The sequence below is a fragment of the Zosterops lateralis genome (assembly GCF_965231275.1).
Source record: "Zosterops lateralis genome assembly, chromosome: 21".
Lineage (NCBI taxonomy): Eukaryota > Metazoa > Chordata > Aves > Passeriformes > Zosteropidae > Zosterops > Zosterops lateralis.
Window position 1 is genome coordinate 2,109,831 of NC_139781.1, and position 26,036 is coordinate 2,135,866.

General features: G+C 41.9%; 1 protein-coding gene across 3 annotated transcripts in view; it reads right to left on the reverse strand.

The window, feature by feature from the left end:
- The window catches only part of ACSL4 (acyl-CoA synthetase long chain family member 4), a 29,566-nt gene extending 5,437 nt beyond the window's left edge, over positions 1-24,129 (reverse strand). Inside the window, exons 1-14 of one of the 3 annotated variants that reach the window (XM_083876219.1) lie at positions 24,055-24,129; positions 11,256-11,301; positions 8,504-8,740; positions 8,007-8,184; positions 6,209-6,318; positions 5,986-6,124; positions 4,550-4,700; positions 3,417-3,540; positions 2,594-2,665; positions 2,367-2,506; positions 1,784-1,956; positions 1,509-1,583; positions 1,064-1,255; positions 419-533 (exon numbers count right to left, since the gene is read on the reverse strand). In XM_083876219.1, the coding sequence (XP_083732345.1) occupies positions 419-533; positions 1,064-1,255; positions 1,509-1,583; positions 1,784-1,956; positions 2,367-2,506; positions 2,594-2,665; positions 3,417-3,540; positions 4,550-4,700; positions 5,986-6,124; positions 6,209-6,318; positions 8,007-8,184; positions 8,504-8,731 (1,697 nt within the window). In that variant the 5' untranslated portion in view covers positions 8,732-8,740; positions 11,256-11,301; positions 24,055-24,129. Of the gene's footprint in view, positions 1-418; positions 534-1,063; positions 1,256-1,508; positions 1,584-1,783; positions 1,957-2,366; positions 2,507-2,593; positions 2,666-3,416; positions 3,541-4,549; positions 4,701-5,985; positions 6,125-6,208; positions 6,319-8,006; positions 8,185-8,503; positions 9,024-11,255; positions 11,302-24,054 lie in introns of all 3 variants that reach the window. The other 2 variants (XM_083876218.1, XM_083876217.1) reach the window with 2 other exon arrangements.
- Between the last annotated feature and the right edge of the window lie 1,907 nt (positions 24,130-26,036).

A 26,036-nucleotide genomic window follows, 5' to 3' on the forward strand; every position in this document is an offset into this window, starting at 1 on the left:
GGTTTAACCTCTTCTCTGCAGTTCCCCCTCACAAAGGGACACAGGGGAAGAGATTGGGACTATTTCCAAAACTCACTGGAAGGTTTTGGATCAGGTGCTAAGTGTCCAGATTAACTTTTCACTAGTATTCTGACAGCCAAAACACATGCTAAATGTAACTATGTATAATGATATATACCTGTTTAGGGAAGGGAAGGGATGGGAATCAAGAGTATCTGGATAGGAGAAATGCCAACAAACAGCTCATTTCTTCAGCTTTGAGGGAATCTAGGAACCTGTGCTTCTTCAGACAGGCTGTTTGGAACTTGTACTCTGATGGAGGGGGTAATTAGAAGGAAACCATGGAAAACTGCAGTTGGATCAGAGCCTGTACTTCATGTTTGCTCTAAACAGAGTTTCTAAATTAATTCACTCTTACCTTTTGGCATAAGCACAGATATTATCAATCAATGGGCAGTTCTTCAGTGCTGCCTCTACTTTGCCCAGAGATACATATTCTCCTGCTTGGAGCTTTACCAAGTCCTTCTTACGATCTAGGAGTCAGGAGGAGGGGAAAAATGAAAATCTTGTTTCATTTAAACTTCAGCATTTCCACACACTCATTTCTATACATACCATATGTCTTTTGGGCTATGCAGACCTTAATAGACAAATTTTAAAGCAGCTAATTAGCTGCCAAATTTATAAAGATTTCTGTAAAAAAGTATTACAGCACTACACTTTTTATCACACAGCTTGTAGGAAAGGACTCTGATTTCAAAGCTTTGTAATTAATATAAAAGTTAATCTTGTATTTATTCTTTACATGCTAAATTTAGATGATGATAATGTCACAGGAAATGGCATAATTTCCAGAATTTTACTACAGCTATGAGGACTTCTGGAAATGTGTTTTACACTGATTCTATAAAAAGGTAACCTTAAGTAGATGAGCCCAGGCAAAGCCAACAGTATTAATAACATTATGGTTATTATAATAGAATAGAATAGAATATAAACATATTTATAATTGTGGTTAGTCAAGATCTCGTAATATATTAAGGTATCAAAAGCTGAGGCCCACCTATGATCTGCAGACACCCATCTGGATGAAATTCCCCAATATCTCCTGTGCAGAACCATCTCTGGCCATTCTCATCAACAGAAAACTCTTCTGTTGTCTTCTCTTCATTTCTAAAATATCCCATGGAGACGTTGGGTCCACCAATTATAATTTCTCCTCTAGGATTGGGCTTGTCTTTATTAGTGTAGCCCCCTGAAAACAACAGCAATTCTTTTTTAGTACATTATTTTTATTAACTGTCCCAAGCAATTATTTTTAACTTATATATCTTTCTGTCAAGAAAATACTTTGAAGCTTCAGCTTGAGGTTAAAGCACACTGATGAGTTTAATCAAAGATAAAGAACAATTAGTTCATATGCTACACTCAGCTAAGCAGACAGGAAAAGATACTAACTAGGCAGGGGCTAAATTAATTAGTCTGAAATCAAAACTATTACTACTCACCTTCTTGCCAGTCTCTCAGTTTTATTTCACAACAAATAAGAGGAGCTCCAACTCTGCCAGTGCTGTAATCAGCAACTTAGGGAGAGAACAAGAAAGAAAAACAAGATTTTTGTTATTTGAAATATGAATAGGGTGTATCTTATCTCAAGTACTTCACTGCAGAACTACAGCTGTAGTATTGTAGCTGTAGTTTGACTTGTTTAAAAAAAAACTAAAATCACCAAACATCTGTATCTATTTTTTAATTTCTGTATTTGCACAGGTGCTTTAAGTACCTTCTGTAATGGTTCCAGCTCCACAGGTCTCTGTCAGTCCATAGCCTTGCCCAACAGGGCAGCAAAAACAGATGTTCATGAATCTCTGTGTCTGAGGTGAGAGTGGAGCTCCTCCAGAAAGCATCATACGGACATTCCCTCCCAGCAGGGCCTTCACTTTTTTAAACAATAGTCTTGAAAGAAGGCAAAAAACATTAAAAATTGTTCACTTAGCTCACTTTTCTAAGAAAACACACACCTTCTTCCTTCCTTCCTATCTGGAACACCTTAAAATTAACTTTTTCCCAGATTTTAGTAGACAGGAGAGCTAATCCAAACCCATTACCTCCTGCGTAACCCTTGAGGAGGCAGAGTTCCTGTAGCTTAACAAACATTCCAGTTTTATCACTTAAAAAAAAAAAAAATGAAAGCAATGAAAATGCTTTCAAAATGAAAGCAGACAGATGTCTGGAAGATTAGTCATTACCATGAAATATCAGTTTCCAGTATGAACTTGGACTACTTCAGTTACTCATTAGGAGTTATTTGCATGTCAGATGAGAACTGTCTGATAGCTCAGAGGATCATTTTTCATGCTACTTACATGTTACACAGAGGTGCATCATATCCTCTCTTGATCTGTTCCAATTTGTAGTCATAGCCTATCTTGAACAGAGTTCTCTGAATATAGTTCATCTCTTGAACTTTACTCATGACATTTTTATAAATTCTGTCCATTATTTCCTACAAAATGTTAAAAAAAGGAAAATTACCACATAGGACAAAAGACAGACATTTTTTTGCTGGACATATCTCCTTCTGCATACTTACAGGCACAGCTGCCATCAGTGTTGGCTTAAGTACAGTACAGTCTCCTTTGCTTCCCTTCTTAATTTTACTTGACTGTAATAAGGAAAAAAATCAATTTATGAAGCTGAAAACCAAACAGGGCTTGAAAACTAAAGGACTAACAAAAGGAGGAGATAGATTGGCATGTAATTTGTTCAAATCTCTTCCCCTGTTCCTGTGTCATTTTGCCCTCATTGAGATGGAAAGGGTAATGATTAACACTTATTTCAATCAAAATACTCAATCTTTTACAAGTTCACTTTGTTTATCTTTCTCTTACTTCCTCCCTCTAGTACTTGCTTTCTCCTCCATCTTCCTCTGGAAGCTTGTTTTGCTTGATGCAAATCTCTCTACAAGCAAAACATACAGAGGTATCTATTCTGGCTTAATTTACTCTTATTTATCTGAACTGTTAAAAGGAAAAAGGCAAAGGACTAAATAGAAGATCTGCAATAAAGAACTGATAAAGTGAGACCAAAACTTAAGATCACTTTGAACAGTTCAGCTGATCTATTAAGAGCTGTTCTTACCCTGTTATCCAGTGGATAACCCTAGAGGCATTAATTAGCATTGCTTTTAGATTTCCTAAGTATCATAAAAGGAGAGGTTTTAATAAAATTTACATGGTACAACCCACCACTGTTGGTCACTAGGAACATTAATTTGCATCATTTTCTGAAAAAAAATTACATTTCTGAAGTGTGCCGTATACATCAGCATTTCTTTACTGAAGGAGGAAGCTGAGCAAGGAGCGAAGAGGCTGCAGAAGCTGAATTTGCTCCCACCTTGCTCTGCCAGCCCTCACCTGGTCTGAGAGAGTGAGAGGAGAGGAGTAGCCGATCCTGCAGCCGTAAGTGATGCAGGAAACTTCTGCTGTCAGCTCTAACACATGGGCCAGGGGCAAATAACCAATGTAAGTGTCCTTGGGCCTGGGAAAGAAACAATAATGAAGTCACAAGTGGGCTGAAAATACCATTTCACCATTTTATTGAGTGCCTAATTATTACTTTTCAATTGATGTGGGTTGCAGGGGAGCTTATTCTCCTGCAGGAGTGTGATTTCAGCCACAGCATAAAAACAAACTGGGGAAATCCGCCCTTACTGAAATCAGTAGAAATTACAGGATTTGCCTGGTTTTCTAGGAAACTCTGATTCCTTAGTCCTTTACTGCTATTTCCTCTCCTTGTGGGAGGTTTCATTCCAGTAATGAAATTAAGGATGAAATAACTATACTTTAAAATAATGACCAATGATCTTCAAAGCCCTGTCAGTACTTTTCTTCCAGGATACATGACTGGAAAGAGAGCTGATTTCAGAAAGTTAATTGCTCAGATTTTCTCAGCAAGAACCTGAGAGCTGTCAGTGAGCAGCAGCTTTCAGCACCCAGCCAGAATTGGGGTTATATCCTCTCACAACAGCAGTCTGGCCAACAGGGCTTGTTTGTGTGAACGCAGAGACAAATACACACACTTCCAAGAAAAGCTTCCTCAAAACATTAATGAAAGGGAATTTGCACTTGGTTTTACTGCTGTCAATGCATAATTTATGACTTTTCTGTTCCTTCAGTGAACTGCACCTAAGAGTGGTGTCTCCAGGTCAATAAACTGATTCTAGCTGCTTGAAAATGTTTAAAGGTATTTCCCAAGTTGCACTAGAGGAGGAATTTCTTATTTAGTGGTATCCTCTGACCCTCAAAAGTGCAAAAATCCATCACAGGCTTAGAGCTAAGGGTAATAATTATTAAAAGAGCAACAGCGTGTGAGAAAACAGCTAGAAGGGCATATTTTTCAAACAAGTTCACACACACAAGACATATTTCTTATAAATCAAAGAGTAGTGGCCTCACAATAATATGAAGAAACTTGGTAACACAATGCCAGCAGCAGACTCTGTAAATGTGACATTTTGGGGTACACAAAACAACAGAGTGTTTCTTACCCCAGTCCAGGTATTCTCTCACACTGTCCTGTCATTCCAGCTATTAAGTTTTTATGCATCATCATCACTCCTTTGGGTCTCCCAGTAGAGCCACTGGTGTACATGACCAAAGCCAAGTCTGTAGGAACAGGTCTGCTTGGCAGAATGCTTGCTGCAAAATTCAGGAGAGAAAACTATTATTTAGTCTTAGCTACTTTGTAATTTATTTCTGTACTTAAGCAATGTGCAAATGTCTGTAATCAGAGTGAAACAGGTGCTTCAGGGAAGGCCAGCAGAGCGAGCTGTTGGCCAGTGCTGGGGAGAGCAGGGAGAGCGGGAAGGTCAGTTTTGAAAGGGATGATGAGTGTTTGAGCATCTGCACAATCTGGGCGACACTTTTGTCACTGTGGTTTATAGCTGGCTGAAAGTTTCATAGAAGGAGCCTTTGGAAGACCAAATAAAACTGTCAAAGGCAGCAAAGGGGAGAAATACAACACCACTGATGAAAAACAGCAAGTTGAGTAAAAAACAAAACAAAAAAAACAACGGAGTCTTTCAAAGCCAAGGTTGTAGAGGTAGAATTCATTTCAACTCCCCCCACCTTTTTTTAAAAAAATGTTTTAAAAGAAACCTCCCTCAGGTAAGCTGCAGGTTCAGTACAAAAGCAGTAAGCTTAGAACACTTGACTTCTGATTTTTGTTTTAGCCCTCTTTATTCTTAGGATGACAATCATCAGCTTTCATGGCTTTCACAATGTCTGCAAGGAAGGAGGTGTTTTAGAGACTAAGGCCACAAAAAAACACCCCTGAGGGTCACTGCTGGTCAGCACCTCAGGCTGATCAGAGATAAGCAGCTGTGATGAATGTGTGTTTCCCAAAGCTCCTTTGGCAGTTTATCTCCTCCTTTACTCCAGAGAGAGATGTGGCTAATTACAGACTGCTGATGTAAGGAGAACAGATCAGCAGGGTTGGGTTTTCCTTCCTTAAAGCAGATGTTTACAGTCACTCCTGGCTGCCCAATGCAGCAAGGAATGTAACTGCCAGTCCTTTAGCCTTAAGTGCTTTTTGGCTACAGCTTGGTTAAGAGAATGGTCATTTCCAAGCAAAAAAACCAAAAACAGCTTTAAGTGCTTTCTCCTCTTTTCTTAGAAAAAAAAAAGTGACAATAAGATAAATAAAAGTAAGACTAGCAGAAAATGAAACATAAAACCAGTTTCTATTTCATTTCCTAAAACAAAGATGAAGTATTAAATTATTCTGGTTATGGTTTAGAAGTTGAAAGCAAAATTTTGTCCTGACATACATGAACAAAAGACATAAAACAGATTTTTTTGTTTATTTAAAGGGAGCTGGAGGATGAACTGGCAACCTGCTACTGCCTTTGTTGATGACAAAGGCCACCCTTTGCTGGGTTGGGGCTTTTCTGATACACATCCTTCTGGGAATTGATTCACTTACAGTTTTCTGGTTTGGCTCCCAGCTCTTCCACTGCCTGCATACTGTGAATCTCCACATTTTCAGGGTATTCTGATTTATTGACCGTTTTCTTGTCCACATAAATGATATGTTTCAGACAGGAGACCTGTGGCAGTGCAGTCTAGAGAAGAGAAATGAAATTTTCAGTTGTGTACTGTCTGAGCTGTGGGGGTGCTTGTGGCAGGTAAGGATGGTACCAAATTACCTTAAGTTTGCTCTCAAGGAGTTCCACACTGGTGACCAGGTATGATGCTCCACACTCGTTGAGACCATAGGTCACTGCCTCTTCCCCCAGGGTGGCATAGAGAGTGACAACTGTCACAGGCAAGGCAGAGGACACCAAAGAAGGGTTAAAGTAATACTAAATGCAAAAACTCTTGCTTCAGCTTACTGGAAAGCACTCAATTGGGAATTTTCTAATTTGGAAATAAAACAGCTTTTAATTTTTCCACATCAGAAATGTTGTGGCACAAGAGACCTTTGGAACAAGGAGGACAGCTGGACAGGAAACATGTCTTTACTGAGAGCATGGTCAGATACCGAACAGGGTTCCTAGGGAGGTGGTTGATGCCCCAAGCCTGTCACTGTTTAGGAGGCCTTTGAACAGTGCTCTAATTAACAGGCTGGAACTTTTAGTCTGCCCTGAAGTGGTTGGGTGGTTGGAAGGAACCTCTAATGGTTATCTACGTCCTCCTGAAATAATTCTGCTTTTTCTATAGCAGACAAGAAATTATCACAACAGATGCACCAACAGCCAACAATAATGTACAAAGCAATCCCAGAGTAAACAACTAAGAGCAGGTGTCCTGTCCCTGAGCTCTGTGCAGCCCCAGCTCAGGGGAGAAGTGACACCCAGACATTACAGCTGAAAGCTGGGCACAGCTACAGGCAGCTCTGCACACTGACAGCTGCTGTCCTTGCTCCCATGGAATCACTGATGGCAGCAAGGCACACAATCAGACTAAGGAATCAGACTGTTTTTCACACTGCCAGATTATTTTTAACCCAGACTGGCTGCAGGAATGCCGTTAAGTGCCTCCCAGGCACAATGGAGTTCACCTCTCCCCATTATCTCTCTGCTGAAAAAAAATCTTTAGTATCATTTGCTATCTCAAACTGTCACCTCCAAAGACCATTAAAGGAATTTAACAGTGCTGTGAGATAGGGTTCATGCAGAAGAGGAAGAAGAGTGATGTTATACAGCTATTTCTTATTGCCTTTCAAATTATAGGGATACAGACCAAATTAACCATATTCTCCTACTTCAGTAGCAAGGTCTTCCACTCCTGCCCCTGAACAGCCTCTGCACAGAGGCTACTGCTGGGAAAAAAGAGACAGCCCAGGGCAAGCAAAAAAAATGGGCTGTGGATCACAGTATGTTGTGTGAAAATGGGAACTGGAGTGCTCAGTAATCACTGCAGCTCATCAAGGAGTCTGCATGTATTAACTCCCATTAGAGATTTCTGACAGCTTGAATAAAAAAAAGAAAAACCATTCATAATTGTAATGAATTTGAGCAGCTTACAAATGTCACCAAAACAGATTACCCACAGACTATCATATGATTTTGATACCATCCTTCTCTCCTGATAACCATTTCATCTTTTAGATGTATAATTTAGGACAATCAGAAAACACTACAAAAACGTCCCACACATTGTGGAGAGAAATGCAACTATTGATATCTTCAGAATATTTAAAACCACCTGAATAGTAAGTGTACTATTCTGTCATTTTAACATCTATAACATTACTACAATAAAATAATAACAGACAGTTTCATAAGTCTGAGCAAGTTAATTTTAGGGATCTCCACAATGCATAGAATAGACTGAAAACTTCTAAAGGATCAGACCATCAGCAGAGAAAGTTTATGAGATTCTTACACCTCCAATGACAAGACTGGCAGAGTCTAAATACTTAACAGCCAGATCTGTGCTGAGAAATGGTTCTAAAATCCATTAAAGTTCTAAATGGTTCTAAAATCCAAGGTGAGCACTCACGAGGGAAGTTGTACTTGAAGCAGGTGAGAGCCACGATCATCCACTCAGCTCGTGTCTCACAGAAAATCACCACGGTGCTCTTTGGGGTCAGGCCCAGGGCAGTCAGTCCATTCCCTAGGCGAGTAATTTTCTCATTTACTTCTTCATAGGATAACCATCTGTAAGTTCCTAGAATTAACTTGAGAGGAAAAAAACAATGAATTTTCATGACAAGAAGCTTCTAGTATAGCTCTACCAGCTGATGTTGAGTTGGTGCATAACACCATAAGCACACAGTCTGCCATTCATTAAGAAATTGCTTTCAGTTTACTTGAAGTAGAATAAATAGTGCATCCTGTATATTCTGTTATTCCTCAAGTCCCATAAAATGAATGGTTTATTAGATGATGACTGAGGAAGAGCTCTAAAGGGACATGCATTGTTGAGGCAAGATACAAAGCAGCTCAAAAGTGATTAAAAAACCAAGTCAGAATTGAGTAAAAAATTACAAGTTTTACCTTTTTGAATACTTTTCCGTTCGGTTGCATTTCATTTTCTTCACTCAGAATTTCCCTGGTTCCAAGACAGTCCTTCTTCCCAAACTTTGCTAAAGCATGGTCAAAGAGCTTGTCCAGAGTGTCTGCTCCAGGGATGTTGATGTTTGCCAGAGAGTCCAGGTGGGTGACAGAGCGATAGGGGCTCCCCGGCTTGTCCGAGATGGGTTTAGCTTTTAACCTCTTTGCCATTGCCTTTCTCTTCTTGGCATTGGTGAGAAAATACCAGGGAATGAATACCAGCATACTGTACAACCAGATCAACAAGTACACAGGCAGCAAGAGAATGGCACACATTTCTAGCCTATATTTCATTGGGGGTGTTTAAAAAAAGAAACTCTCTTATGGAGTTCTGAGGCAGGCAAGAGCAAGGCAGCAGCGCAGGGTGGTGTGGGGAGAAGCAACAGGAGGTGAAGCTTTTAGGTAGTGCTGATTCAGAGCAGCTGCAAAATTTTAGTAACCTTTGAGAGCCAACAGTAGACACCTACGGGCGAAAACCAGTGCCAAGCAGAGAGCAGGAAAAAAGAAAGAAAAAAAATAAATTAGTAATATTACAGTTAATTAATTAGTTTTTAGTCTTTCTAAGAGCTCACTTCAAAAGCATCACTGCACAACAGAGCAGTGAACTGCTCTGGGGATGGAAGAGGATTACTGTTTTCCATACTTGTTTCTTGCATCCACAAATATTTACTTTTCACAGACTTTTCCCCGCTATTTCTGTTTGAATAGTTCAGGGCTGTTGAGATGAAGTCTGTCCTTCACAACATAATATTGTGTTTAAGCTACTTGAGTAATGACACAATTGTGTAATTATGGGAAAGGTCAACATTTGTTTTCCAACTAAATATTTGTTGAGAGAAAAGGTACAGCAGATTGCTTTGCTGCTTTTCAGCATATTCTATCAACTTCTTTTCAGATTAAAATGTATCTTGACATACTCAAAAATAGTAGATGGACTCCAAAGTCTACATGTTGTCATCTAAAACCTGTGTCATATTCCAAAACTGCCTTATTAACTTTGCTCCAGCAACTGCATCTTTAACCTTCTACTTTTCAACCCTGAATCCCTTGGAAAGGGATTATGCAGATTTGCTTTTCCAGTTTCAAAAACCACCTCAATACATGCATTTCAAACTCCAAGTATGGAAAACAGAATAAAAATTTGACCAATTTAACTCAATTTAAAACAAAGTCCAATTAGGCAAGATTTTGTCTGCATGTCAGAAATCTTTCCTCATTAAAGAGAACTGGGCTGAAGTAAAGACTGGTGGAGAGTGGGAGAAAAACAAAAGCATCACAGCAAAGTCCACTGGGCTGGGAGCAGTGTGCAGTGGCATGTGAGGAGGGGTGGTTATCTTGATCTTCACCTGCCTGCTGTGCACACACAGCTGCTAACACATCACCCACGCTGCCACAATAAAAATAAAAACCAACCGAGGGCAGAACCTCAGACAGGCAAGGGAGGTTGTGACACTGAGCCACCATCAGGTGCCATGGACACCATCTGATAAACAGAATGGCTGAGAAGAGGGAAATTCTCAGGGCTCCAGCAAGAATTAAAAGAACATAGGCACACCTCAAAATACACCTTTATTAATATATCTGCCACCCTCAGGTGATGAGAGAGGCTACAATTATTATTTCAGATTAAACAAGACAACTGCTACTAACAGCAGACAGAAGTCAGTTAACAGGTTGGTGGGTTATTTAATGAGAATTTCAACATAAGCACTTGTGTTGTAGCCAATATCAACAGCTTTATGTGATGGAAGACTGGAAGATCTGCAGATATTTATAACAAACATGACCACCACATTAATTTTGTAATTACAACTACAGAATAAAATTACTGTTGAATGATACCATAATAAATTAAGCTAAACTAAACTAAGCTCAGACTTGTATGGATGAAAGTATTCTGCATATTTCTTTTTATAAAAAAAACGAAGGCTACATTCTTTTCAAGAATTTATTATGCTCTGGTGAACCTCACCATCAGCCTCAGCAGAAAAGAGATCAGTTTACTCCACAAAGCTCCAGTTCTCCACAATGAAGGATTATTGATTTATAACACAAGTCTTTTATGATACTTTCATTCCATTTTAATCCAAAACCAGCAGCTGAGCTTGTGTTTCAAAGACAAGCCAGCCATGGCTCTAAGACATGGTAAGGAAATGTCAGGACACACCCACGGTTACACACAATGCTACAAATCAAAATAATTAACCCCAGGGGGAACTGGGGCTGCTCCTCACCTTCCAACAATGAACATATGAGCAGGCACACTGACTTGGAGAAAAGCAGAGTTCTGGGAGCACTGCAAACTGTTTAACACAATGAGACAGAACCACAGGTTCTCCTTGGGCTGTGTAGGAGCTTGTTCAGAAGTGGTCTGACTGTGAAACACTGCTGGCTAATAATCAAGGACTGACTAATTTAGGAAGGGAGGAGAAGAAGGTTGCATTTCTTTCATTTTGGAATTTCAGGTTAATTTGAAATACTTTGAAAACTGTTTATAAAAACAGAAAACTTAGCGAATTTGTACATATTTGTAGTAATTTAAAAGAATCATATTTCTATCCTGACAAAATTCAGTTGTAATTCTTAAAAGACACGAGTTGGGAAAACTTAGTGAGTCCCAAAAAGACAAGCGTGGCTTTTTCCTTCAAACATGCTCATGCAGACCTGACACACACAGACACAGAGCTGTACTTACACAGGATCTCACAGTGATGAGTGAGGGTTTTCAGCGTTGATCAGATCTACAGTAAAACAGAAAAAAAGAACAGATTAGAATTTGGGCTGATTTTTGCCTTGCAGAAAGGAGGAATCTTTAGAACTTTCATCCTACTGCTGCTAAGAAGCACAGGCCATGAATTAGACAGGTGCAACACAACTCACACAAGGGAGAGCAATTACAATACTGGAAAAGATGAAGCTCCAAACCACACTGGACAGACAAGAGATGAAGCTGCCAAAAAGGAGCTTAATTTTTATGTGAAACTACTTCCTTCCTTTCGTATTTAAACATGTTCTGAATAAAATTGTGAACAGAAGCTTAATGCAATTTAATTACCAATGAAACCCAGAAATACAAGGAAGAGACTTTCATATTGCATGGGGTCCATTCTTCTGACTCAAGGCAGAACAAGAAGCCCTTTGTCACTGTTGGTAGATGAATATCAGCAGAAACATGAACTCAGGATTACCCATGGCACACATTGCCCAAGAGAGCATGAAGTGGATTTGGGATATTGAGGTAAGAGAAGAGTTTCCAGAACAAAAGCATGTTTCCAGAGGCAGTGAGGCCTCATTGCTCCCATGACCAGTGCAATAAAAGATGCCTGTGTGTAACTGCAGAGATGAGGCTCCAAGAAGTCTACTGCAGAAAGCTGTAACTGAGGTTCAATGGGTTATATTTTAAAAGCCTTCTCCATAAATCTAAGATTTTTTATCAGTTTTTACAGAGTGAAACAGATTTAAACATCCCTTGTAAAATTCTCCTACAAAAATTTTCTCTTGACATATAAAGAAGAGGTGCCAGAATGTTTTTAGAGTTACTGGCATGTGGCTGTGTAAGCTTTTGATCCATTGCAGGATCATCCCAAACTCTTGCTAAATAAATATTTATCATCTCTTAAATATACTGCATATAACAGACTGACATGCTCAACATGCAAAGGTACTTCCACACCAGTTGTGTTCAGTTAGAAGCCAAGCTTAGTTATTCAAATTACACGTTATGCCTTCAATCTTCTACTTAATTAGACTTTAAGAGAAAGGATGAGATGCATCACTGCTCCATCAAGGACACTTCGGGGTAAGACAGCTACATATAATTAAAGCATAAGTTATGTTCTTCATAAATTTCCTTATTCCTTACAAATAAAATTTAAGCACTCGTGAAAAATTTCACAATAACAAGATAAAACTGTTATTTAGCACTGGAATATTTAGAATTTTTTTTATTGGCTTACAAAGCTTATTCTTTCTCTTAACTGTTGAACAGAACCAGTCTCTTTAGATGCTTATCAAGCTGTTTTGGAAACGGCAGAGCTTCCACTTGGTGCAGGAAATGCAAGTTCCCAGAAAGAGCAGCCTGCGTCAGGCATGACAACAAGAAAAAAACTAAACCAAACCAAAGAGATGTTGTTTCTCTCCTAGAAAGCTGGTTTTCAGCATCTCCAAAGGATTTTCTTCAGGTAAAGCAGCTTCTTTCCATTTTGCAGTGCTCTGGAGTTGATTTAACATTTGCAGTGACATGTTCCAGTGTTCATGCTGGAAACCTCACTCATGAGGTAATGTTTCGCTCACGGCTTTTATATGCTGGGTGTTTACAAAAATGCTTCAGTCCAAGCCTACTCCTGACTGACACTGTGCTTTATCAGCTGCCAGAGATGGAAGAGATGTTATCTAAGTAAATTCTGACTTTTATATCCACAATTAAGAGTTTCAGACAGATAATATGCAACACTCCTGTCCTGTAGCCAGGGTCACAGAACAGAGTCAGAAATCCAAGCAGAACAGAAGAGACATTCCTCTCTTCCCAATTTAACTCAAATCTAATAAACAACTAGCAATTCTATTTTTAATATAGAAAAAACACTTTTAAATAGTCACAAAAGTTTATGGAACCAAGTAAGAGCAGAAGTGTGTTTGGGGAACAGAGAAAGGGTTCATGCCTCTGGAAGTGACTGTTCTCACTGCCCTCATCTTCTCTGCATTTGACTCTCCAAACGGAACACAATCAACTTGCTCAGCATTTACACACACTACTAGAATTTTTAAGTGTAATTCAAAACCTAACAAAGGTTAAGAAATTTTATCCTATGCAGTTTAACTTTAATAAGGCAGCAAATTCTTGTTTCACTAGGAAAGGCTTTAATTAGCCCAAGCCCAAAACACTCCAAAGGTTTAACAGTAAAAGTGTATCAACAACACTGCTTATAATCCTTCCTCTGGTGTTAAAAAGCTTGCCAGGGATCCAGTTTACTGTGGAATAACATGATTAGAAGAAAACACAACTTCATCTTCTGTCTGCTTCAAACACAGTGTTAGGAAAGTCATCCAGTAAGAAAGACGACATTAGAGAGGAAGAGGAGTGTGTTCTAGTTTGTGAAGAAAACTGGAATCTGCAAAACAGATTGTTTTCAGTTTAAAAGCAACAACAGAGGAAGTCTGGTTCCTCTGCACCAGAGCTCTTGGAGCTCTTGCCAACTTCAAATGGAGACACAATTCTGACTTTAGTGTAAGTGCTCAGGGCTGACTCCTGTCAGGAAGTTCTGAAATCTTCCAAAACAATCCAGTATGAGTAAGTAACATCCATTTCTGGAATTTCTCTATCAACCAGGCAGATCTAAACATCCTGGAAACCACAGCGAGCATTCAGGATTTGTAACTGGAAAAGTGGTTTTACGCAGTAAAAAAAAAATCCGAGTTGATCTGAGTAAGTATGTGGGTGTTCCATTAGTCAGTTTTTGGAAGGGAATTTAGCTGGTATTTAGTCATCCTGAATTTGTCCCAGTACAGGACAGAACAAGGCTGGGATTTCAAGAAGAGATGACACAAAGACTAAGGAATACACATAGCAAGGAAGATGCAGCTCAGTAAACAAATGTGTGCATATGTCAGGCTCTATGCAAGTTCTGATTTTCCAGGTTTATAACTAACCTACACAAGAATGAGAGAACATTTCCACAGCTGAGAAGACTGTGGTGAAATAGCAGTAAGAGTTAGAAGAACCTGGTGGCTAATTACAACTTAGCTGGGGTTAGAGAGATTGAAGGAAAAGAAACTGAAGGAAATGACTCAGTTTTTACATCATGTCCGTGTTTTTATAAAAACAAACTCCAGAAATAATAACGTAAGTTAATCATGGTAGGAAAAAAGTTCATGAGGTCTCATTTTTCTTGCTTTCTCACAGGCAGATTTCTACATTTTGGTACATCACAAAGGGCAGTGAAAATCCAGAAAAAGCCTAACCAAACCTATCCAGTTTTCAGAAGTATTTCTGTGCTCTGGCAATGCAATAGATACTCAAAGCCTCAGAGTTTGAGAGCTCCCACTGTGCCTGTACAGTGTAAATATTGCTACCTCTGTCCCAACAAACAGGAGAGGGGAAATCAGCTGTACTGGATCCTGATACAAGTTTAAATATGTACATTCTACTTGAAATAGCAAAATCACAAGTAGTATTAGGAAACTGTTTTTCTCTTACTGCTGCTTAACACAGTATTTTACTTAGCTAATGGCAAAGGTAAGATTTATTTTTAGTTTCAAGAAAAATGTTAGTGTTGCCTTTTATGTTCATTGCTTCTGCTTACTACCTCAGAACATATATGCACTTAAAGTCAATCAGGAAAAAAAAAATCAATTTGTAAGTGTCAAACATCTATTTCTGCAACTATTTCTTTGGTAGTGGAAGCCAGCCCAGACACACTGACTCAGTAGTTCTCAATTATCTGAGATCTGGGTGTGAAACTCTCTCCTAATTTATAACATGAGTGCAAGCAAATATTTGGTGAATCGGTAAGAGCTGTTTGCATGCCCCAAAGGCAGGAAATGGTAAAGGCCAAGGCAAGATCCCACAAGTGAAAAGTGTCCATTGAGACAACACTGAATTGGGAAAGTACCTCTGGCCCACCTGTTCCTTTGTCTCAAATTCTGTTCAGAACCTGCCCTGGGAGTATCTGAGGCTCTCACCAGGCTGTGCCCAGCCTGTGCTGTGCTCACAGCTGCTCCTTTGTGTCTCAAATTCTGTCCAAAACCTGCCCTGGGAGTACCTGAGGCTCCCACCGGGCTGTGCCCAGCCCGTGCTCTGCTCTGTCGCAGCCTGGGCTGCAGAGGCTCTCAAGTCACAGAACCACAGAGTCAGAGAATGATAAGGGGTTGGAATGGACCCCAAAGCTCATTTTGCTGCATCCCCCTGCCCTGGGCAGGGACACCTTCCACCAGGACAGGTTGCTCAGGGCCCCATCCAGGCTGGGTTGGAATAACTGCAGGGATGGGGCACCCACAGCCTGATGTGCCCCACCACAGCACAGCTGGGTGTCAGCACAGCCACAGAGCTTCCTGAAGGAAATTTGTTCAGATCCTGACAGTCTGAAAAACAAAAAAACTGTGTGTGACTATTTGCAGCAAATCTCATAGCATGACTTTTATTTATTTAGCTAACTGGATAATTTTGTATATGAATAAAGCAGCAGTAGCAACTGCAGAAGAGAAAATGTGCAGCACTAGACTAAACAGACAGTGAAGTGGTCTCAGACTAACTCTGAAAGAAGTTTCAAGAGGAAACTGACACTGTTGACCATTCTTTCAACTTATTTTTAGGAACTTTTTGTTCTGAAAAAGGGACTGAAAACCCTTAGCATGACATAGTGTATCACAACAACAATCCATGGTTAGTAATAAAAAACAATTAGCAATTTAGTTTATTAACAAATGCAATGATACTCAAAAAGCCAACATTGTCAGAAAATGTTTTTAATTCAGCTTAAAAATACACAGTCCCCACTTCAAGTCTAAGGGGTAATATGTAACAAATTTCTCAAACTCTTCTGTCTGAGGAACACCAATGAATCAACTTAGAGAAACAGACAACAGAAACCTTATCCACCATTGCCACAGTGAATAATCCATCCTCCCTTTACCTTTTAATCCAATGTCAGGACAGAGACCACGACCCAGAAAGGTGGGAAAACAGCTGGTATGGGAATATGATCAGGACAGAACAGTCAGAAATAAATGTATGTGATCATCATTCATCAAACCACTTTTGAACATGCAAATAACCTGAACTCATTCAAGGCTGGAATGAGGGGTTTTCCTTCAGTTATGTCAGACAGAAACCGCCAGGTGTTCATCATCTCTCCTCCTAGTCAAGTTTATGGAGCCATAAAATACACTGCACAGGTGCTGTTATTGAAAAAACATGCAATAAAATCCAGGCCTGAAAGTCCAGCCAGATGGAGGACTGGCAATCCCAGAATGGCAAAACGTAGCACACTCACACAAAGAAGATGCTCTGCGTAGTTTTCTAAGGCATAACCTTGCTCTGAGCCCTATTCCAGCCCTCACATCCTCACCCTGCTTTTTACTTAAGCACAGCAAGCTCAGTTTCACTTTCTACTTGTTCCTCTTGCCTGTGGCAATGCATTTCATAAGCACTTTTGACCAAGCTGTTCAAACAGAGGAGCTCATAAAAATGCAGAAGTATTTGCATGTTTATGAAATAAACTGATAATCCATTTTCATAATGAAAATTAAATGCATCTATCAAACAAAGGCACAAAACCAAGGCTATCAAGTTCAGTATTAATTTACCCTGTGTAAATACATAGTATGAATCAGCAGTACATAAAATTGACTTCATGGAAAGTAACGTGCAGAATGGCAAACAAATGGGTTACTATGAGCAGATAGAAACTACTCTATCCTTCCTACTTCTACATCTGGTGTAAAAAGACCACAAACACCACAAACCAAGATCTCTTCCTTCTTTTTAATTTTTCTTTATATTTTTGTATGTACTTTGCTTTCAGTTGACATTATCACTAACTGCTTACTCTTTTACATAACATTCATAGCTATAGAAAATACTCTTGTAAAACTACACTTTACCTACATAGTACTGCAATTCTTTTAGTATCTGCATTGTCATTGAGTAAGAAAACCAAAACAAAAAGTGCCATACTAGGAATAGAATAGAGAGGTCAGTACTCAAAGCAATTTTTAGGATACAACACAACATCAGCAAATTACTTTGCTGAATTGACATAAACATGACCTCAACGTAAAGGAGACTCCAGATGAGAAGTGAGCAGTGCAACAAGGGGTTGGTTCCCTGAATTTTCAGGTTTAGGCACGTGGCAGGTAACTGGATGCAGTTCTGGTCTGAGCTGGTCCCACCTGGGCTGCTCCCCTAGCTGCAGGGTTTGCAGGCTCCTGGGGCAGCAGAAGATGCTCCCCTGGGGCAGGGTTTGCAGGCCCCTGGGGCAGCAGGAGCTGCAGGGTTTGCAGGCCCCTGGGGCTCCCCTGGGGCAGGGTTTGCAGGCCCCTGGGGCAGCAGAAGATGCTCCCCTGGGGCAGGGTTTGCAGGTTCCCGGGGCTCCCCTGGGGCAGGGTTTGCAGGCCCCTGGGGCAGCAGGAGCTGCAGGGTTTGCAGGCTCCTGCTCACACAACACTCCTCTATTTGCTCTGTCTGGCACTGCTCACGGTTCAGTCCCACAAAGCAGGTTAAGTCCCACTGCCACAGAGGAAGTGGTCACCTTGGTTTAGTCCTGCTGAAACAAACTTCTGGGCTTTGCAAGAACTTGAAAGAAGCCTGAAAACAGAGCTGCTGTTGAATGAAGTAGCCTCTACCTATTTGCTGCTGCCCCTCCTTTTGCCAGCCAGAGTGAGAGACTGCTGGCTGCAGCCTTTGCAAGCTTAGTGCATCCCCCCAGGTGTACTAGGGGGAAAAAATAAAGGCAACCAGAAGCTGTACCATGATACATAACCTACTTTCATCTTTACTGAAAGCTAAAAAAACCCAAGCCCAACCTCCCCATACCTAGCCACTTTTAAAAGATTTATTGCAGATTAATTTTATATGCTCCAAAATACTTTAACAGGCATAATTTTTTATTTGTGAGAGGTCAGGAGTTAGTAGTTTTCCTAATCCAAAGTGACTGTGTGGTAGCTGGCTGCCAAGTTGTCAGATTAAGCCATGAGACTAATGCCCTCATTCATAAACTTTTGGGATTTTGCTGTGAGCCATTCAGTGTGCTGTGATATGCTGTGTCCAGCTCCTCAGAGTGAACTGGCATATTTGAAATAGTGACATTTCATAGGCTGCTCAACTCCTCTGGCTACCAAGACAAATGGGAGAAAGACTCACTGTGTATTCTATTTATCATGTGCTTTAGATAAACTGAACTTAATAAGATCTTCTCCAGAACTATTGCATGGAGGGAAACAACAAAGTACCTGATGGATCACTTACGCAAGGTGAAATGTTCCAATAAATCCAACCAGTTATATCAATTTGCACTTTTTTTAGGCAGATCCTTGCACCCTCCTAACAGTTATCATTATTTATAATCTACTGTTTCTCAATACTTCCTTCTTAGTGAACTTTTTGGTTCAAGTTGTACAGTGGTTCCTAGTGCAGAGAAACAGACCTAATAAATAAATTGCTGTTTTGTAAATTTTAACATCTCCAATCAAGACTTGTAGCCAGATAAGCAATCACCATCACTATATGAACACAAAAATGTATTTATTTTGAGAAAGTTCTTATTTTAGCAAACACTGTGGTATATACATGTTGACCAAGTTTATACCACAATAAAGGTATAAACTTTAGGTAGGTTAAATGTGTCATTAACAGATATTTTAAAAATAAATCATTCATTTATTAGAAGTTTAAATCATCTTAAAATAAGCATTTCTGTAACTGGCCTGGTATTGCTCACTTACAATCTTATCTTCTGTAGTAAGGGGAGTTAGAACAGAACACCACTTCAGTGTTATTAAAATGATAATTTAAACATCTCTTAATTAGTACAAGCTGTAGGAGAACAAGTACTGGGATGTAAGGTGTTATTTTAGGTCTGTCCTTGCAATGTTAACTTGTTTCTAATTTCAGTCTTTCAAGCATACCTAGATTATTTTTTCAATTGGTACATACATTAATATTCTAACTGCCATTATACACCTATGCTATAAAACATCAGGGTTTGGAAATAAGGGCATTTTCCCTGAACACTAACAAAAGTGATGAGCAAAAAACAAGCAGTGAGCTGCAGCATCATTGCAGCTTCAAGTAAAACAGACATACATAAAGATCTTCTGCTCTGAGTTTTGACATTTAACAGCTTCCATTGCCAGACCAATGAGTTTATAATAAGACATTTAAAAGAAATATAAACCTAACTAAAAGGAAACTAAAGGAAAATATAAAACTAACCTAAAAGGAAAGTGACAAGTATGCTTTTAAAAAAGGATGCTCTGCTGATGAAGCAGTAATGTGCTATAGGGAATCAATAGTCATTAATATACATTGAAGGAAATCCTAGAAATCCTAGTACATCAGTTTTTGTCCTCACTGAACAACAGTGGTATTCAAGTATAACAGATTTAAGAGTCTCGGATTTAACGTGATAATTAAGGATCCACCTTGGATCACTTTAAATCCGAGACTCTTAATTCTGTGATAATTGGTGGATCACTTTATCTCTACCTTGGAGATAAAGATATCTCACCTTGAAGCCTGGTGAGAACCTTGCTTTAGTATTAACTGTACTATAAAACCCATGCAATACTCTATTTTTAAAAAATAATTTCTCAATATCTAGGATTCCTTAAACCCACTTCACTAAGGTGAAAAGTACCCTTTGATTTCAGAGGCAAGTCCAAGTGCTTAGCTCTATCTGAAGCAAAAAAAAGGGAAAACAATTCCTCACATCCTTCACATTACACAGCTGTTACTCCAAATGTAAAGCAAATAAACTGCACACTGACTTTTTGAAGCAAAAGCATTTGCTCCGACCTTACATCATCCTAAGCAACTCATGCAACTCAAACTAAAAATCATCCATTATACAAACTGACAATCTGGCAACATGTTGGCTGAAGGAAAACACTTCCCACTCCTCCCAGTCCCATCCCCACAGTCATCTCTTTGCTTGTTCTGCTCCTCCATTTCCCAACACTGCCTGTGCTATTTATTTCCTTACTAAAAAACTGCTCAATGTGCCTTTGAGCGTTCTGCTATATTTGGGACCATCTTAAATAACTCTCCAGACAATTGTACCATCAGGCCTCACTCCCACACTCCGGGTTATTAAAGCTCTGCAGGCTCAAAGCCTTATCCAGCCTGGCTTTGGACGTTTCAGGGTTGGAGCATCCACAGCCCTCCTGGGCAACCTGTGCCACTGTCCCACCATCCTCACAGCAAAAGAGAAGGTGATGCCAGCCCCAGGACAGTCCTGACTCAGAAGCTGGGCTGTGGCAGCACAGGTCAGCAGCAGCACAGTAAACTGAAGAGGAGACAGGCTCCCAATCTAGGGCAACAACAGCATGAGGAATTTCCACCCCCACCACTCATTCCTAACCTCTGTCTCACACTACCCGTGGTCAAGTAAATAATGTTATGAACACCTGGCACACAGTCCAAGCTGTATCTTGATTATGAGTGCACTTCATAAGCAGTGCTAGGTAGGAACTGATAGCCCTGATAAGAAGTGGAGAAAGCAGAGCTGCTGGAGTTTATTTACACTCTGCCCAACCATTTTTGTTGATTCCAATGCAGATCACACCCAGAACTTTCTGCAGAGAAGGAAACTGAAACCACAGCTCCCAGGCAATGCTGGCCACTGGCCAAATCTTTTGCCAAACAATGTCTTCTAGCTCATGTTCATATAAAAAACAAGCAAAACCAACCCCCAGCTCCAGCATGTGCAGGGTTAAGGCAGGGCCTTCCCCACACACCACTGAGACCACAGAGCAGTCTGACAAAGGGCCTTGATGCTGTCAGGCTCCACAGCTCAGAGGAGAAACCTGTCCCACCACTTCAGTTCTGCCTTACTTCCAGTGCAGCACTGAGTGAGTGGCCACAGAAGGAACAACCACTGCTGCACTCAGCCTGTTTGCATGTGCCTACCTACAGAGTTCAACATTCTGAAGAAACAGCCAGCTTCTAGCAGTGTCAGCAGAATATAAGCAATCCTAATTTCCCTCCCCCAACAAAAAAAAAACAACGAAGCAACAGCAAAGTACTAATAATCCCTATCCACTGTAAACACAGCTCTACCAGCAGAGGAGGAAAAACTTCCTTAAGCCTTCCCTTCCATAGAGCTGCTCTAAATGGAGATGTGAAGGGCAGCAATCCCAGTTACAGGGAGGAGAGGAGGAGACTTTGGAAAAAAGATGAACACCAAAGCAGCCACTCTGCAGCTGCTCCATAAGGTAGTAAAATTACACAGTGTGGACAGCTTTTGAGATAGGCCTTCCACAATAAAAGGTTAAAGATGGTGCAACATCTAAATAACAATCTGATCTATGAACAAACAGAACAAAACCATAACTTCTGTTTCTCAGGAAACTGCTTTCCTCCTTCCATTCAACTTCCTTTTCTCCTGAGAAAACAAATGTCCTAAAGCACAGTGACCACATGCTTGAGTACACAATGAAATTTCCCTTAACGATTAACTCCAACTCTTTTTAAGTTTAAGCAATGCCTTACTCAGAAGGGTTTACTTATAAAAGGGCACTCATTCATTTGCCACGTTAACCACCTAACTCTATTTATCATTAACTTCAATATATTTTGAATGTTTACTTGGCTCAGGCTACTGTTTGCTATTTAATTTGAGTACTAACCTCATTTATAACAGTGCAATAGGCTGCACCTATTTTACTAGATATATATCATAACATCACCTGGCATGCATCTGTATGCAAAGCCTTGCCTTAGTAGTTTGTTGGGAAGTGGTTTCTCTAGTTTATAAAAGGGATCAGGCTTAAAGGGATCTCCCTTACAGTAGGAGAAGGTGTTATCTGCTGCACTCTCATTTATTGTGCTGAAAGTTTATAGCTGCTGCTGTTGGATTATTCAATGAGCAGCCAATGGGCAGCACCATCACTGGCAGTGCACGTTCCACAGGGCATTAAAAGTAACACATGAGCTGAGTGTGCAGGAGATGCAAACACCTAAACAATGAACATCTCCTGAAACCACTCACCACAGCAGGGTCCAGGGGGAAATTGTCTCAAGTTTATAAAATTCTGTAATTTAAGACAACAATGAAGGGAGAACTGGTAAATACAAAGAAATGAGAGCTATGTTAAAAATGCATTAAGTAGTTTCCAAAATAACTTTTATGTGGAAATATTTAAGGCTTCTGTAGAATTGTATTAAAATACAAACTTTGTATCCATGCACAAAGAGCAGAAGAAATAAAACATGAAACCAAACATCCTGTCAGAGACTGCAGAACTTTGCTGCCTGTCTTTTAATTGGGTGAAAAGACTGGAGACATATATCTTCGGGAAAAAGAAAATCCATGTCTTTAATAATTGCAATCAGTTTGAGATGACAAATCCCAAAAATTCAAAAAGCAGAACTCAAAGAAAAAACATTGTATGTTTCTAAGGTCTAGCTGCAGCTTTATTTGCTCATTTTTGCACTTGAAATTGGCAAAGCTACAACTGCAAATTTGTCTATAATAGTAAATGACAACACATATCATATTACTATTTTTATGCAACGATCCAAGATGCAAAGAGCAACCAAGCAAGTTGCCCTGAAAATCATCTTTTACCACCATCAGGGACTCCAACTGTCCATTTACTTTCTCTAAAACATTCCTTGACACCAAAGCTCTCTGTAACCTCCAACTATATTTACTGAACATCCTCACTAAAATATTTTGTACTATCACTCTTTGTTTTCCTAACATAAATGTGTCAGATCTGATCTTTTTCCCAAATGTTATATGCTGTAAAGGTGTATGGTAGAATTATTTCATTAAGGGACTGAGCAAACAGCAGCTCTGGATCAGGAGAGGTCTGTGCACCAGGGCAGGGGAGCTGGCACTGCACATGCACTTGCTTTTCAAATAAGCTTCAGAAATCCACGAAAGGGATGTTCTAGAACATCAAAAAGCAATATTTATCCCAGAGGAACACGAGAACAAAAATACTCAGCCGGTTTCTTGCTGTCCTTTAACAGGTGTCTTTGTGACGTGGAGCAGAGAGGCATGCGCCGAGCGGTGAGTGCATCATCACCTCTCCTGATCAGCATCAGCCCATCTCCCCAGCCCGGCCTCCTCCCCTGCAGCCGCCCGGGGGCTCCGGGGCCGGGGGGGGGCCAGAGCACGGCCGAGGCGGCGGGCAGGGCCCCGGGCAGGCCGGGGATGAGCTCGGGGAGCGGGGACGCGGCGGGTCCGGCCGCCGGCGGGAGGATCGCGCTCTGCCCCGCGGGCTGCGAGCGGAACGGGGAACGGCGAGAGGCGCCGGCGCTGCCCCGGATCCGCGGGGAAACCAGAGAGCGGAGCCCCGGCCCGGGGCGGTGCTGGGGCGGGCAGGGGCGCCTCCCGCCCGGCTTCCCGCCCGGTCCCCCGGCACGTCCAGGAAGCCTCTCCGCACCCCCACCCGCTCCAGGCGGCGGCCGAGGCGGCTCCTGCCCGCCCGGACCGGAGCGCAGAGCCCGGAGCATCCTCTCGGCCCGGCCCCCCCAGGCACGGCCGCGGGGACGGCGCTGACCCCGGATAACCCCGCTCCTTCCCGGGCCGAGCCGGCCGCCTCCTCCCCGCCGGGAGCCCCCCCGAGCCCCGGGCCGGGGGCAGCGCCAGCCCCGCGCCCCTCTTGGTGTGCGGGGCCACTCTCCCGCCGCTCGCCGCTCCCCAGAGGCTGCCGAGGGGCAGCGAGGTGGGGGATCGGCTCTGCCCCATCCCATTTCACCCCACTCCATCCCATCCCACCCCATCCCTTCCCTTCCCGGCCGTCCCGCCAGCACAGCCCGCACTCACCGCGCCCAGCCCGGCGCTGCCGGCGGAGATCACAGCGCTACCGGCGGCGGTACCGGCTGCTAAAATGGCTGAGGGCGCGGGGGAGGAGCGAGCCCCGCGCCGCTGCCGCCAGGGCCGCCCGATCCTCCCTCCCTCCCTCCCTCCGCCGTGACGCGCCGGGGACGGGCGGGAGCGGACCCGAGCCCGGGGCCCGGTCAGTGCTGCCGCCGCGTCCCGAGGTGACCCCGGGGCTCGCAGGTGCCGGGCGGTGAGCGGAGGCTCAGGGGCTCCGGGCCGGGCTCGGGGAGCGCGGCCCTCGGCGGGCTTTGGCGGCCCCGCTCACACACAGGCCGCGCCAGGCCGGGCCCGGCACACGGCAGCCCCGAGCCCCCCGGGCAGCGCCAGCTGCAAACAGCGGGGCCCCCAGTCCGGATCGCTCAGGCTGGAACAGGCGGCTCCGAGGTCTGTAAGCCGGTTTTGCCTCCTGACAATGCGGAGACCACCAGGCCCGGTCGGAGGCCCCTCTGGTCTTTTTTCAGAACACAAGGAGCGGGTTTCAGCAGCAGTGCTGACGGGAGCGACTGGGATTACTCAAAGTGCGGTTCAAAAAGCCAGAGGCTACAAATATCCCCATGATTCATGCAAGAGTTTGCCAGATGGTTTTAGCTGTTTTGCAGTCTGATGCTTCTTCAGAAGAGAACTGGCACAAAAATAACTTGTTTCTGACAATGCCTCTTCTTAATAGCCTGTAGGGGAAGAGGAAACAGTCCTGCTCATCTCTGTGAACAGAAGTCCAGCAGGATCCTCCCCCACCCCATATGGAGTGGGACAGTGTGAAAAAACAAAATCGGCATACATTACATAGCTGGTGCTATATTTGTTAACAAAAAAAACAACACCTTGCAGGAGGCTAAAATGTTCTGGCAACAACTGTGCATGTAATGTGGATGTTATATTTAATAATCCTCAGAGGAGCAAAAAGCACATCACTTCCTCTGATAGAGCTGAGTCCCTGTGTGGGTTTTGCTGTATTTGGACTATATGACATTTGAGGCAGCCTGTTATACTCTCACTTTGTTCTAATTTGTTTCAAACCCCATTGTTTTCCTTAATGTCACATAATCACTAATAAGAGAACCTGGATTGCACAAGATGCCCAAAGGCATACACGTTTCATGCAGATTACTTTTTTTGATCTAACGTCCTTAAATACTTAGAAAAGCTTGGGCAAACCAACTTGCCACGTTTTTCTTTTCCAACTAGAACACTGACACAGCCTCTTTTCTAAATCTGTCATGAACAGTAAATATGCAAGAAAATCTACTTGCAATTTATTCCAGCTGTTTTGTACTTCTCAGAGTCTTAGGTTTTGAATTAAGTGAGTATAGATTTACCTTGTATCCTGGTGGTGGGTAGGGAAGCATGTCTTGTGCCTAAGCCAGCTAAAGCACTGGAATGGGCACAGTGGATCAGAGCAATGCCTGAGGTAGAACATGATGCTGTTCTCAGCAGTGGCTGGACATCTCCTGGGAAGATGAGGACTTCTGCAACTTGGAGACCATCAGCTAGAAGCAGCCTGTTTCTGCTCTTGATAGACAATGGGAAAGAAATCCAGTTGTTTGCTTAGTCCTATAAGCTTCCAGCATCTACAGCTTGATGTTGTTCCACAGTCTAACTTCATGCTGGGAGGAAATCCCTTCTGTATGTTCTGTGCCTTCTCTCTGGTGTTTCCATATGATGACTGACTGACATATTCCCTGACTTTTGCATTAGTTAACCATTCCCTCTTAACCCCTCTCCATGCCAATCCTTGTTTTGCAGATTTGTAACACAGATTCCTTCCACTACCACCTTACTCATCTCTCTTCTAGGCTGACAAGTTTCACATTTTCCAGGTGCAGTTTCATGGCGCCTCCAACAAGTCAGAGCTTCCATCTCTGTCCTGCAGACTGCACGTCCTTGCTGCCACCTGGATTTCAGGTGCTTCAGCTTGTGCATTTCTG